At 45.5% G+C, this 14,451-nt stretch overlaps 1 protein-coding gene across 6 annotated transcripts in view; it reads right to left on the reverse strand.

The window, feature by feature from the left end:
• Positions 1 to 14,451, reverse strand: part of LOC126995914 (probable phosphorylase b kinase regulatory subunit beta) — a gene marked incomplete at its 3' end in the record, with an annotated part of 186,756 nt that overhangs the window by 38,415 nt on the left and 133,890 nt on the right. For all 6 annotated transcript variants that reach the window (XM_050855809.1, XM_050855812.1, XM_050855811.1 and 3 more), the window contains 1 exon segment: positions 8,021 to 8,163. In XM_050855809.1, the coding sequence (XP_050711766.1) occupies positions 8,021 to 8,163 (143 nt within the window).

Here is a 14,451-nt window from a genome sequence, read left to right on the forward strand (position 1 = left end):
TCTCAGGAATATCAAATTAACATAATTTGTGCATCACAACGCGAGAGTCTGTGACACTAAGTCCATCACACTTGTTCTTCCTCAGAATTCCAGGTGTAAGACTCATGGGTGCATAGTTTGTAAAGTTTTACTCTATATTTGTGGGTTTTCCCTGGCAAATACTGCCGAATGCCTAGTCTCCCTCTGAAGGGGACCATACTTTCATCTATGACAATATCAGAACCTGGCTTGTAAACAGTCTGATAACGACTGATGAGATTGTCGCCCAGGGGTATGAACTTGTATAGCCCATCTCATTCATCATGTGGAGCAGTGTTGTCAGTGAAATGTAGAAATCTGTATAATAGCTCAAATCTTTCTCTGGTCATCAGCTTAGGCACAAATGGATCAGCATACAGAATGCTTTTAGACCAATAAAGTGCAATTTCTGACTTAGGATTGAGTCCAATATATATATCACAATCCTAATGAATTTTCTCATCTCACCATTGTTTGTGTCTTTCCATGAATGTAACCGAGATCTATGTGTAAGATGTCTACCATCAATAACTTGATGGGCATATCTATTTGTCTCAGTAACAATCATGCTTACAATATCTTTTGTCAGTAACAGACTATATATATCAAATGGCAATATTCCAATAGCATCAGTTTGAGGAATGACAGCCATTTATTCTTCACCTGTAAAGGTGAAAGAACGAGGTCTAGATCGGACTGGTCCCCAGTCAGACTGTGCAGAAGCACCATTTCTAGTTTGTCCAGTAATGTTAGTGAGAGGCTGTGACACTATATTGGCACTACTGGACTGCTGTACTTCATCATCAGAGATGTCTTCAGACATGTCACTGTCTTCACCTGTGTCAGAGTCTGGACTAGAGCTGCAGATATAGTCTTCATCAGAAGACAGATTGTCACCTTCATAACTGTCATCACGTGAGTCTCCGTAAAACAATAAAGGATCCATTACCTGTAGAAACAGAGATAACATGCAACTAAGTGCATATAGTACTTTCAGTAAATGCAATGATACAAAAATCTATCAGAAAGGTTGCCTACAACAAATGAAGAGACAAAAATGTTTCATACGTAAAATTACGTATTGAGTCACTAGTGGTCACTGAGAAGGTGGTACACCAGTGTTCCAACACGCAAGTATGGCAAAAACAGCGAAGCAGTCAAGTGGTGGCTATCCAGTGTGATTGATAATGAAATAGCAACGAAACAATAGTGAAACATTCATGTATTGGTCCACTGGTGGTCAACAAATGATTGGTACATGGATGGTACAATACGCAAGCAAAAATAAATCTAAGGCTTCCTCAGGTCGTGGGCCATTGGTGGCCACTCTAAGCCGTGGACACGGGTGATCCAATACGCTATATACACTAAATATTATTATTGTGTGATGTGTTGGGCCACTGGTGAGCCATTACTTTTCTGCTGCTCTTGGCATTCCTCAGCCAGTAGAGATGACGCTCATCTCCTCTCGCTTTGGTGGCGCTTGGCAGACTGATGTAAAAGACAAAGGAAGGAATTGCAAGGGGAGAGGGACAAACTCTTGCCATAACACGGGGAACATGTTAACGGGTCTTGGAACTCCAACATCATCAGGGATGCTGGCTGTTCCTGTGTGATCGTCTCTGAAGATTTACTACCTGATGTAGATGTTGAGAGTTGTCCAAAGGCCTCCCTTGCTGACTACCTAGGACGAGTGGACAAGTTTCCCATGGTGAGGTGCCACTTATGCTGTCCCTACTTCACCGGTTGGACTGAGGTGGTGCGAGCTCCTATCAAGTTTGTTGGGGCCCTCATCGGAAACGTCCCTGCATGGGGTAAGGGATCCCCATGACCCTGACTCTTCTCAATCTCCATCTGATTCTTCCAGTGCATCCTCCTCTTCAAAATTGCAGCGAGGGATTTCTACTCCTCATGTTCCGACGTCTCCTGCAGCCATCCGGGTACACGCAGCTACCACCCGTGTTGGTAGGTTGAAGAGCCTTCATCCGCTTGTCCTTCCGGAACCTCTACCTCTTTCAGTAACTCCTCAAGACTTCGCCCAGCTTCAAGCCTTGTGTGCCTCCTTAGCAGCAATACATCAGAAAGCAGCTTCTGGACAAGTCGACAGAGCCAGAAATTGGTCATCCTTCAAGTATACCTGTACCTCCACGTGCTTCTCTACAAGAAGTGCCTCACCTGCCAACTTTCCAACAAGGTAGGCCAACAGTCTAGTTGTGCCAAGTGTTTCCCATCAGATCATCCTCTCCGCGGCCCATGAGAGTCTCTTGGCCGGACATTTCTCTCGCCGTAAGATGGAGATGAAGATCTTTGAACATTTCTTCTGGCCGGGTATAGGAGCAGACATCCGTGCTTACTGTTGTTCCTGTGATAAGTGCCAACGGATGTCGGGGAGAATTCGTGTATGTCCTGTCTCCCTCCAACCCTTACCTGTCGTTACAGAACCACTTCCCAGAGTCACCATCGATCTAGTTGGACCCGTCTCCACCAGCTACAGAAGGACCTCTTGTCACCCCCGTTCCCGTAGTGGAAGAGCCATCACCTGACGCCAGCTCCACTGAACTTTACATCGATGAACCACTTATGGACTACCGGGATGTACTCTCCACCCCGTCTAGCTGTACGTCAACGATTCAGCAGGACATCGTCCGGGTGTTGAGATGGGCCTTGGGTCTACCGGCCTACAGGTACCGTGTCGTCCATATGGCATGGAAGGATAATGTGGGACCAGATTTATTGAGTAGACTTCCTGCATAAGTCACTCCTCCTGTGTCTCCTCACCCGTTTCCCCCTTGTTTTAGTTTATTGGCTCGTTTTTTTCTTTTCCACTTAATAGCTGTTTGTTGAATCTACCTGGAGTAGATTTTTGTATGGGGGCCGGTGTGAGGGCAACTACCAACTGAGTGGCGAACAACCGGAGTACTCTTGCTGCTCGTTCGCCATGAAGCCGTTCAACTACCGAGGCGCGGCGAACAACCTGCTACACTCCCGCTGCTCGTTCACCTGACGACGTTCGACGCCTCGGTCGACCGAACCACCGAGGCTTCTCAACCTACTGTGGGAGGCGACTTGGTGGGCGGCCAGCGCCTTCATCTTCAGACAGCAGCTGGGCCTCGCTCTGAACACTTCATTCTGCTCCGGTTCCAGCTCTGCTCTCACTCGGGTTTCCTCAGAACCGTGGGCTGGTTCTGGGTGCCTCACCTTGCTCCTCTCCGCGCATTGGACTCCCGTTACTGCTGTGACCCTGATGCCCCTTCTCTTCCTGCACCTCCCTCGTCTACCACATCTACACCACTTCAAGGACGAAGCTGTTATAAGAGTGTGGGGAAGGTTTATAAAGCCTTAAAAAAAATATATAAATATATATATATATATATATATATATATATATATATATATATATATATATATATATATATATATATATATATATATATATAAATATATATATATATATATATATATATATATATATATAAATACAGTCATCCCTCAAATAGTACAGTTTCCAACAGTACGGTTTCGGTTTTATACGGATTATCATGGAAGAATTTTTTTAGGATTTTTAAATTTCCTGCTCATCGCACCAAGTAGCCATGGCGTGAGTGGCAACACTGTTCTACCAAAACACCTGCTGAAAGCACCCCAAAGCTTGTCATCTAGCCGAGAGTCGCTTGGTGTCTACTATGGAGAATTTGACAAGTGATTACTGAATGGATAGCTAATTGAGTATACCATGACCTTACAGCAGCACCTATGACAAAAATGCCCACCTCAAGATCACTCCCCCACCACAATGACCTCGGGCATTCATGGTGGGTTGCGTTATGCCACCACCGCCTACAATTAGCTCGAATCAGGTGTTTTATGGCGAGCCCTTTTTAGGAGCCACCGTACCAAAGCCACAACTCGTGAAAGCCCTAAAAAGGGTCTGTCGACGTTCTCGGGTTAAGTAAGTCCTTTACTGATTTTAGTTCTTCCTTTTCCCTTTTTGGTTTGTACGTTATATTCTTCTCCTTCATGCCAAATATTATTACACTCTTTTTTCTTATCTGCCACATCTCTTACAAAATGGGGGGGTCTTAAAGCCTTAACCACCTCCTTCTCTACATTTTCCTTCTCTTCTTTCAGTTGCTTTTCAATTACTTCTCTGAGGTTTACATTAGTTTTTTTCATTTTCAACTTTCCAGGTCTTCATTTCACCCAACACTTCCTCTCTGACCCTCTGTTCCTCAGTCCTGTCTCCCACTCCATATTTGTCCAACTTTTCCTTCATTTTATGGACACTGCCCTCTTCAACAATGTCTCTGTTTAGTCCGCTCCATGTATCCACACTCCTGTATGGAAAACTGTACTTATTTATATCTTTCAAACAATGCTCCTCTCTCAATTTCTTACTGTGTCCTCTTTAGTTGCCTCCTCCCATCTATTTTGATTAAGTAATTTCTATCTAACACGTCCATTCCACTTGTATTCCTGTGCAATGCTATCAGGTCTCCTCTTTCTCTTATTTCTTTGAGTGCTGGTAGTCCCAATTCCTCCAATCTAGTCTCGTAGACAGACTTGATAGTTCAGGTACAGTACTGACTCCAGGATTGTGAGTTTCAAGTTTGCGATTCACCGAGTTTGCGATAGGGACCCCAAAAATTTGATTTTTATTGAAAGTTGAAATTGCGATATGACCCAAACTTTGAGGGTGGCACGCGTGAGAAAGTGGTGGTTTCCGCTCTAGTTAACGGGGCGGAGGGGGTCGTGACGTCAGGGCACACTGCGGCGTCACCACCACAACACTGTATTCTGCCGCCCACTGCCATTGTTCACCTCACCCTCGCGGTCCCACCCAACTAAGGTGTGTTCAGTGAAACGTCATCAACTCAGCCATGACGTCACATGTTCTATGACGTCACGGCGGTGACGCGCGCTGGAGACCCTCGCCAGCAAGAGTCTCATTTGAATCTTGGTTTTATTCAAGGATTTACACATCATATTATGAAGTGTGGTGTTCTCTGAAACTTCAATCCAGTGGCACCGCGGCCACACGTGTGGGTCTCCAGTGACGTCTCTGTTTACATGTGACGTCACGAGCGCGGTGCATTGTGGGAAAAAACAATGCTTAGTGAGCTATCCTTTATATGTCTCTCATCCTTGGTCCCACCCACACTTCTACCCCCACATCATTTGGGCCCGGGCCGGCGTGGCGCTCTCCGTTCGCTCCCGGTCCCCCTCCGCCATCCGCTCTAAAGCTGGTGCAGCGGGGCAGCGGCAGGGATCCACTGCAGGGTTCACACAGCACCGGTCGCAGGCGGGACAAGCTCACGCGGTGTGGGGCCAACAGCCCGGTGTGCTGCGGCTCGCATTTCGCGGTGGCAGTTAAGCCCTCTCGCCACTCGTGCCGAGACCTCGGACCGGCGTGTCTCCGGCCCTTCCGTGGAACGCGCTAGGCTGCGTGGGCACAGGGCTCCAGCTCTCTCTATTGTTGGCTTTCAGCTGGGCATTTCAGATGAAATGTCGACGGTTTTCAATTTTCCCCATAAGAATAATGGTTCAATGTTTGCGACCCGCAATGTCGACCTATTTATCGCAAACTTGAAGACAGTACTGTACCATCTTAGTTGCAATCCTCTTTCATCTTCCTTCCAAGGCCTCTTAATTCTCTTGTATCCCATATTATTAGTTCTTTGTCCACTTTTTCCATCCCACTCAGCACCCTATATACAGAAGCCCCCCGCCGTTCATGGGTGTTTGGTTCCGCGAGATTCCCATGATCCGCAAATCCACGATCGACAGGACTATAATCAAATAGGGAAAATAGGGTTTCGTTGTACCATCTCGATCGAATAAAAAAAAGGGGATTTCTAAGGCATTTCTAAGCATTGTTATATTGTTTTACATACACATAAATCACACGTCGTGGCTTTTTCAACCCTGAAGAAGATGTGAAGGAACACTTGGAGGCCATGATAAACTAAAAAAAGGCTGTATAAACTCCACTGTAGAGCACTGCCACCTTCACTCACACGTGGTAAACAAACTGTCTTCTCTTCTTCTTCTTCTTCTTGTAACCTGTTCCACTTTGTATCGCTTTTAGGTTGTTCACTTCATTCTTCTATCACTTCCTGTTTGGTAAGTTTCAACAATTATTCTGGGTTTTTTTCCCAACTTTTCACAAGGAAATTTTTCATACTTTTCACCATTTGATCGGATTCCTTTCTATCGCCGTACAGACCTAACACTGTAGTTATCCCTCCATCCTCTTCATCTAATCTCCTGTCCCATTCTTCCTCACCAATAATGGCTGTAGTCATTCGGGATATATATTTGGAGTATAAAGAAACTAACGAGAGAGAGAGAGAGAGAGAGAGAGAGAGAGAGAGAGAGAGAGAGAGAGAGAGAGAGAGAGAGAGAGAGAGAGAGAGAGAGAGAGAGAGAGAGAGAGAGAGAGAGAGAGAGAGAGAGAGAGAGAGAGAGAGAGAGAGAGAGAGTCTTTGAAAGTGGTTGGTCACCGCTAATTATTGCATTAATATGCGTGCCTAATATTTTTGTCGATTTCGGGGTGGCGGGGAAAGTAAAAATTTGGGCAGGATTGGGTGGTTTTGGGCGGAATGTGGTGGCGGCGCGGTGGGTTCCCAGTCCCGACCTGACAAGTACACGTCTAGTTAACCCCCCTGCCCCTGCATGCATGGCGCCTCATCTCCGCACCAGCACGCCTGTTGCCCCTGCCGAGCCACAGGAGGTGCAACAGCAGCTGGTGGAAGTGGTAAATGTTGCCTGTCAAGTTCCTGGATGTGGATGCGGATGTCCAATACATCTCTACTCTGAATAACTTTTCCACTCTACCACAATAATATGTGGATGGTTTGTCCCAATACACTGCATAAAAAAAGTTTTTTTCGCTATTTCACACGTGTTTCTTATTACCTCATCTGGGGTGTCGGTACCGAGCTGCGCGCTACAGACCACGTATACGCAAGTTTTCATCTGCGTTCAGCAGGGGGTGTCGTAAATACCCTACCTGCGTATAAGCAAATCCATGAACAGTGAGGCTGTGAACGGCGGGGGGATTCTGTACTACAATCAGATCTCTCCCCCTTCTCTGTGTCAGTTGGTTCAGGTGCTTCAATCTTTCATCGTATGTTAAGTTTCTTAATCCTGGAACCAGCTTTATTGATGCCCTAATATATAGCCTGTGTATAACCCCGGGGGTGGTGACAACAACAACAACAAAAAGAAAAAAAAAAGGAATAAACAGGATGCTCGTATACCAAGTCACCGTTCGTAAATCAAGGCATTTTTCATGAAATTTTTTGCTTGTAAATCAAAACACTCGTAAACCTACACATACATCCTTAGTGCAAGACTTGTACATACATCCTTAGTGCAAGACCTGTACATACATCCTTAGTGCATATACAGCAGCAGTTGAAAAACTAAAAACATATATGTGGAAGAAATAAGCCAGACAAGCTCATTTACGCAAATGATCTGGGAGCGAGAAATGCAATGTTTTGGGTGGAATTGCTGGCTCCGCCCACCGGCTAAGCTCCACCCCCTACCCCCCTTGCTTTACCTCACAGTGAAGAGCGACCCGCTGAGGGCCACTCAATGTATTATTCCTCCAAGGTTCATCCTCCTTTTTAGGCTGGTCGATAAATGGGGACCTGGCGAATCCTGGGGAAGGTAAACTTTGGCAATCCCAGATATCACATTGGCCCTGTGTCCTAGGGTAACAGATTCTTACTTACCACAGGCTCACAGGGCCAATGAATCGGAGATGAGCACCACAGCCACACAGCTATAGTGTATGCACCCACCTTTACCTTTATATCAGGCTCTGAAGTTTGTTTTCAGGAAAAGAGTGGCATGGGAGGGTGAAATGGTATATAATCATATTTACAGCTGAAGCAGCACTTGACTGGCAATGTTACTCATACCCCTAGTACAGTACCTAACCCCAAAACTTGCCACACTCATTACTCTTCACGTTTCAAATCATACTCAGCCATACTTTGAAGCTCATGGAATCCTCAGAGTAGGTGATGGCACGAGGCACATCAGTTAGGGACTGGTAGCCGATGCTGGCATGCTGCAGCTGCTCAAATGGCTTGATGTCCAGGTCAATATCCAGGGCATTCATGAAGTCAAGGTGTTCTGTAACAGGTGAGGCAATCAGGGTTAAAATTTCCTTTATGCACTATCTCATTTCTGACTTAACCAACAGTACTTAGGTTGTCTCTGTCTTCTACAGTACCCTCTCAAGTTTCGCGCTATCCAAGTTTCGCAATCCACGAGTTTCGCGATTAGTCCTAAATTCTTACCATCCCGACTATCGCGCATTATCACCCCGAGTTTCGCGCTGCTTTGACACGTACGGGTCATGTCTACTTATCATCGCCGTCACGCACGCTACCTTTAAAGGTAGTATCACACTGGATGTTTTCCTTCAAACATTACAACTATGGCAAAAGAGAGAGAGAGAGAGAGAGAGAGAGAGAGAGAGAGAGAGAGAGAGAGAGAGAGAGAGAGAGAGAGAGAGAGAGAGAGAGAGAGAGAGAGAGAGAAAACGGGAAGAGAATGGGTCGTTTTGAAGCCGCAGTTGAAGGCGGCTGCCTTACAATTGGCTGACAGTTCTGGAAGCATGCTTGTGATTCGCTGGGAGTCCGATGACACCATCGCTGACGCTCACCCTATCAGCGGCTTCACTGCCTTAAGGCGGTGTCACAATGGCCGTTTTCGCCCAACCATTGGGGCTACGGGCAACATCCGTACGCCCAACTGGGAGCAAGTTCACGGTCATCCGCAAGCTGGTGTCACACAGGGCTTTTTACTTCCTGTCGCGTTGGCGGCAGCTGGGCAACCGGCAACTCCAACTTTTCCAGGTGTATGACACACACGGCCAAGGTCGGTTGCCCGTATCCACATCCACAATGTAAACAAAACACTTGCCCTGTATCAACATGGCGTCGTCTGCTAAAGTAGGGGTTATCGCGGCTTGTGCTGCCATTACCCAAGTTATGGACTTGTTGCTGCAGTTAAATGGAAGGAAGAAACAGTTGCGGGTGTGGCGTGCCTGTGGTTCCTCCATGCCAGTTCTCATCGTCACCACTGCATGTGCGCGGCCAACCCACCCATCTTGACTCAACCACATAAACACATGGATCGAATAACAATAAACACACACACACACACACACACACACACACACACACACACACACACACACGCCTGCGCCATGACGGGCTGGGGCCAACTACCATCCAGGCACCTCAAGCAAGCCTACCGACGCAATAGGCGTAGACGTTAAAAAAAAAAAAAAAAAAAAAAAAAAAAGACTCATTATGAACCATTGTAGATGTTTCTGACAAACAGAAACGACTTCACCATTTCTTGAGTGTGTTAGAACGTATTTGGTGAGTGGTTCACATGAACCAAACCTAGCTCCTGGCAAGAAGAGAGCAGTCATCTTTAGCACTGTTCGGGTAGGCGGTGGCCGAACTGGTAGCGTACTGGACCCACATTCGCCGCGTGATGGATGACGCAGGTTCGAATCCTCACGCTACCACTCGGATTTTTCAGTCACCACCGAGTGGCTTAAAACTACCCACATGCTGTCCTGAAGACCACCCATCAACCCGGACTCTAGAGGAAGCCGTTCAAGCGAATCAAGAACGAGTTCCAGGGGCAGCATGAGCCAATGCAAGATGGCGCCACTATAAACACTCGCCTGCGCCAGAACGGGCTGGGCCGACCATCAGGCCCCACCTGGAAGAAGCCTTGGGCCGACCATCAGGCCCCACCGGGAAGATGCCTACCGGCGCAATAGGCAACGTAAAAAAAAAAAAAAAAAAAAAAAAATGAACCAATCACCAAATAAGTTCTAACACACACTAGGAAATGGCGAAGCCATTTTTGTTTGTGAGAAACATCTGCCATGGTTCATGATGAGTCTGGTGTGTACGAGCGCGCGTGTGTGTGTGTGTGTGTGTGTGTGTGTGTGTGTGTGTCTTTGTTGTTACTCGATCCACGTGTTTGTGGTCGGAGTCTAGAAGGGTGGGCCGGCTGATCACGCGCAATGGTGACAATGAGAACTGGCACGGAGGATCCACAGGCATGCCACACCCACAACAGCTTCTTCTTTCCATTTAACTGCAGCAACAAGTCCATAACTTGGGTAATGGCAGAACAAGCCACGACAGCCCTTACTTTAGCAGACGATGCCATGTCGATACAGGACAAGTGCTTTGTTTATGTTGTGGATGTGGTTACGGGCAACCAAACTTGGCCGTGTGTGACGCACACCCAGAAAAGTTGGATTTGCCAGTTGCCCAAGCTGCCGCCAACGCGGTGGGAAGAAAAGAGCCCAGTGTGACACCAGCTTACTGACAACCAGGATGGGCGCTCGGGCGTTGCCAGTAGCCACAACGGAAAGAGGAAAACAGCCAGTGTGACACTGCCCCAAGGCAGCGAGGCCACTGACCGGGTGAGCGCCGGCGACGACGTCACCGGACTCCCAGCGAATCACAAGCGTGTTTTCAGAGCTCAGCCAATCGTAAGGCTTCGTCCGTGGCTTTCAATGACCCGTTCTCTCTTCCTGTTTTCTTCCTTTTTCCAAGGTACGTATTTTGAGATAACAAGGGAGTAAAGGAGGAAAAAAGTGAGCTCCGGGGGGCAGCATGAGCCAATTATAATGGCGCCACTATAAAGAGTTGCCTGCGCCATGACGGGCTCGGGCCGACCATCAGGCCCAGATGGATAGTAGCCCACATGTATAAAAAAAAAAAAATAAATAAATAAATAAATAAATAAATAAATAAATAAATAAAATAAAAAAACCTCCACGGGTCAGAACAGATAAGCGTTTTTTCAATATTCTCAATACCTCGAGTTTTGCAATCCTCGAGTTTAGCGCTATACCTTCGGAACGAAGCGAGCGCGAAACTCGAGAGGGTACTGTACAAACTTTCAAATGTCCCAGAAAACCAGAGAAAAGAATGTAGAGATCAAAACAAGTGTGAAAATAGCCATGAAATGTGTGTGTGAACCTGCATAGTTGCAGGCGAGGGAGTAGCCTAATGCAATACGGTTAAGGGGGTCTTTCATTTCTTGTATTATATTTTTCTGAGATTCTTAGAGGAATTAATATTTAATCTACAGTACCCTCCTGAGTTATGCGCTTGCTTCGTTCTGAAGGTATAACGCTAAACTTGAGGATCAAAAAACTCAGGGTATTGAGAACACAGAAAAAGTGCTTGTATGTTCCGACCCTTGGAAAAAACAGACTTTTTTTCAACTTTACTCCCTTGCCTTGGTAAAAGGAAGAAAATGGGAAGTGAGAACAGGTCATTTTGAAGCCACAATTGAAGGTAGCTGCCTTACAATTGGCTGGCAGTTTTGAAAACAGGCTTGTCATTCGCTGTGAGTCCAATGACGTCATCGACAGCACTCACCCAATCAGAGGCCTCGCTGCCTTAAGGCGGTGTCACACCGGCCGTTTTCCCCAACCGTTGAGGCTACAGGTAACCGTGGTTGCCCATAGCCCAACCGGGGGTGAGTTGTCAGTTGTCCATAAGCTGGTGTCATACTGGGCCTTTTTCCTCGAACTGCATTGACAGTAGGGGCAACTGGCAATTCTAACTTTCCCAGGTGTGCGTTACACATGGCCAAGGTCGGTTGCCCATAATCTGCAACATAAACAAAGCAGTCGCACTGCCTCAACAATGCGCCGCCTGCGAAAGTAACGACAAAACGAAAGCTTTGCTCTGAAGTCAACATTGATAGTTTGTTGTTTTTAATGCAGGCAATTAGCACGCATCCATGTGAATCCCGCCCCAGCACATGTGAATACGGTCACTCGACTGGGGGAGTCTAAAGCTGCTGGTGTCAAAGTAGGCCTTTTTCCTCAACCACATTGGCAGTAGGGGCAACCGGCAACTCCAACTTTTCCGGGTGTGTGTCACACACAGCCAAGGTCGGCTGCTCGTAAACAAAGCAGTTGCCCTGCATACACATGGCATCATCTGCTAAAGTAAGGGCTGTCGTGGCTTGTGCGGCCATTACTCAAGTTATGGACTTGTTGCTGCAATTTACCCTCTCACACACCATAAGTTTCCAATAAGTTTCTGTTTCACATGCATTTCTCAGGCCCCACCAGCCTTTTTTTGCAGCCGCAATACTCTACATTCCCAGATGTATTTTACCCTCACAGATATATCATACCCCAATAAATTTGGTATCAGTGGCTTCATAAAGACTTGTACTAGAACATGCACAAATAAAAATAGAGGAAAATAAAAAGTACAAACTCGTTTCAAGTCTCCGTATAGAGTATTGTAGACAATAAATCCTATGTACCAACTCTTCCCTAGCTAGCTAGCTAACTCGAAATTTTGTGGGCCAACTTTTTTAGCCAAATATATGTTTTGAAGCAGAATTTAGTGAGGATTCCTATGGTATCCTTGAAATCCTCATACGCCTATTAGTTCCCAAGTTACACCATGAAAACTGTATTTTTTTCGAAGTGACCAACCCTTCCTCCCTCCTCATCACTCCTCCTCATCTACGCTCCTTAGAAAGGTTGCCAAATGTTACCATTAAGAAATTTATTCTAACAAATGATGCTCCCATATTTCATGCACTTTCACCAAAAACTTAATTTTTAATCAATTTTTTAAACTTTTATGACGCATTTCGCCTCATCATACGCCAGGACCTTTTTGCCCTTGATGACGCGAAACGCGTCATTGTGCACGAGAGGGTTAAATGGAAGGAAGAAACGGTTATGGGCATGATTATGGCTTCAAAGATGGGAGGACAGGTGTGTTTACCCAAACCTTGTCAGAGAACTGGGTAAATTTACAGAACATCACCTGTGGGACACTGTTGGGTGAATCTTTTTTTTTTTTTTTTTGTGTGTGTGTGTGTGTGTGTGTGTGTGTGTGCTATGAAATAATCTGCTAACTTTCTGTTAAAAATCACTAAATCACTAATATGATGATTGACTTTTCAATGCCTGTTGTACGTGTACCCGCCGCTGCCATCGCAGCTGCAAAATAGCTCGCAGAGATGTTTAAAATTGCGAAACAAATGAAAGAGAGAGAGCAGATGTAGTTGGGGCAAAGTTTGTAAAAGATGACGGAGGGAACATCATGGTGGAAAAAGAAAAGATATTGGAAAGATGGAGTAAATATATCATCGAACTGATAAATGAGGAAAATGAATATACGATAAATGAAACTGAAAAAGTAGAAGGCCCAAAGGAAAAAAATTATGGAAAAGGAAGGAAAAGTAGCACATAACCCTTTCACGCACCAAAAGTTTAATAAGTTTCTCTTTCCACTGCGACATCCATCTGGGGCTCCCTAGGGGCCCTCGTGGAATGGCCTGACCATGAGGTGAAAAATTTTATCATGTTATCGATTTCACCCACGAGTATTCTTTTTTCCTGGCATTATTATATATCGTAAGTTTTGGAAGAGATTATTCTGCCTTATGAAAGAAAAAAATATCAAGAAATGGAAATAAAAAGCAAAGTTTACCAACTCTGAAGAAACAATTTAAAGGGACGAGTCGCGCTCACAGGCTGCCTCCAGAGAGGCAACTAAACCACGGGCAATTATCACTTCAAATCCAATGGCACGAGAGAGTTGACAATCAGCTTATTTTATAGGTCTAGCTTGGATCTTTGACACAAAAAAATTTGACGCAATTCTGGAAGATACTTTATCTTTGGAGAATTTTTAAAAATTTTTGATGCGATTCGAGTCAAAAGCTCAGATGCAGACGATTCTGTTTTGACGCGAATCACATCATGATGCGTGAAAGGATTAAGGAAATGAAAAATGGTAGAGCAGCAGGACCTTCAGGGCTATCAGTAGATTTAATAAAAGCAGTAGGAAAGGAAGGAGTGGTGGAATTGACAAGAGTGTTAAACGATGTATTAAAAAAGGGAGACATACCAGAAGACTGGAAAGGAAACTACACTATACCCATTTTTAAAGGGAAAGGAGATGTTTTGAAATGTGGTAACTATAGGGGGATAAGGTTACTGGAGCATGGCATGAAGGTATATGAAAAAGTCCAAGAGAAGAGGCTGAGAAGGATAATAAGAATTGATAAATGTTAGTTTGGCTTTTGCCCTGGGAGATCAACAACTGAAGCAATATATACTATGAGAGGGCTTCAGGAAAGGTTTATGGAGAAGAGGAGGAGATTGTATCATGTTTTTGTAGATCTAGAGAAGGCATTTGACAGAGTACCAAGGGAAATTATAAGATGGGCAATGAGAAGGCAAAGAGTACCAGAAAGATTGGTTGAATCGGTGATGGGACTAAATGAAGGTACAAAATCAAGAATGAAAACACTGGTGGGAACATCAGATGAGTTCAAAATTGGAGTGGGGGTTCACCAGGGATTTGCCCTTAGCCCGCTCTTGTTTATACC

The sequence above is a fragment of the Eriocheir sinensis genome, chromosome 9, assembly GCF_024679095.1.
Source record: "Eriocheir sinensis breed Jianghai 21 chromosome 9, ASM2467909v1, whole genome shotgun sequence".
Taxonomy (NCBI): Eukaryota; Metazoa; Arthropoda; class Malacostraca; order Decapoda; family Varunidae; genus Eriocheir; species Eriocheir sinensis.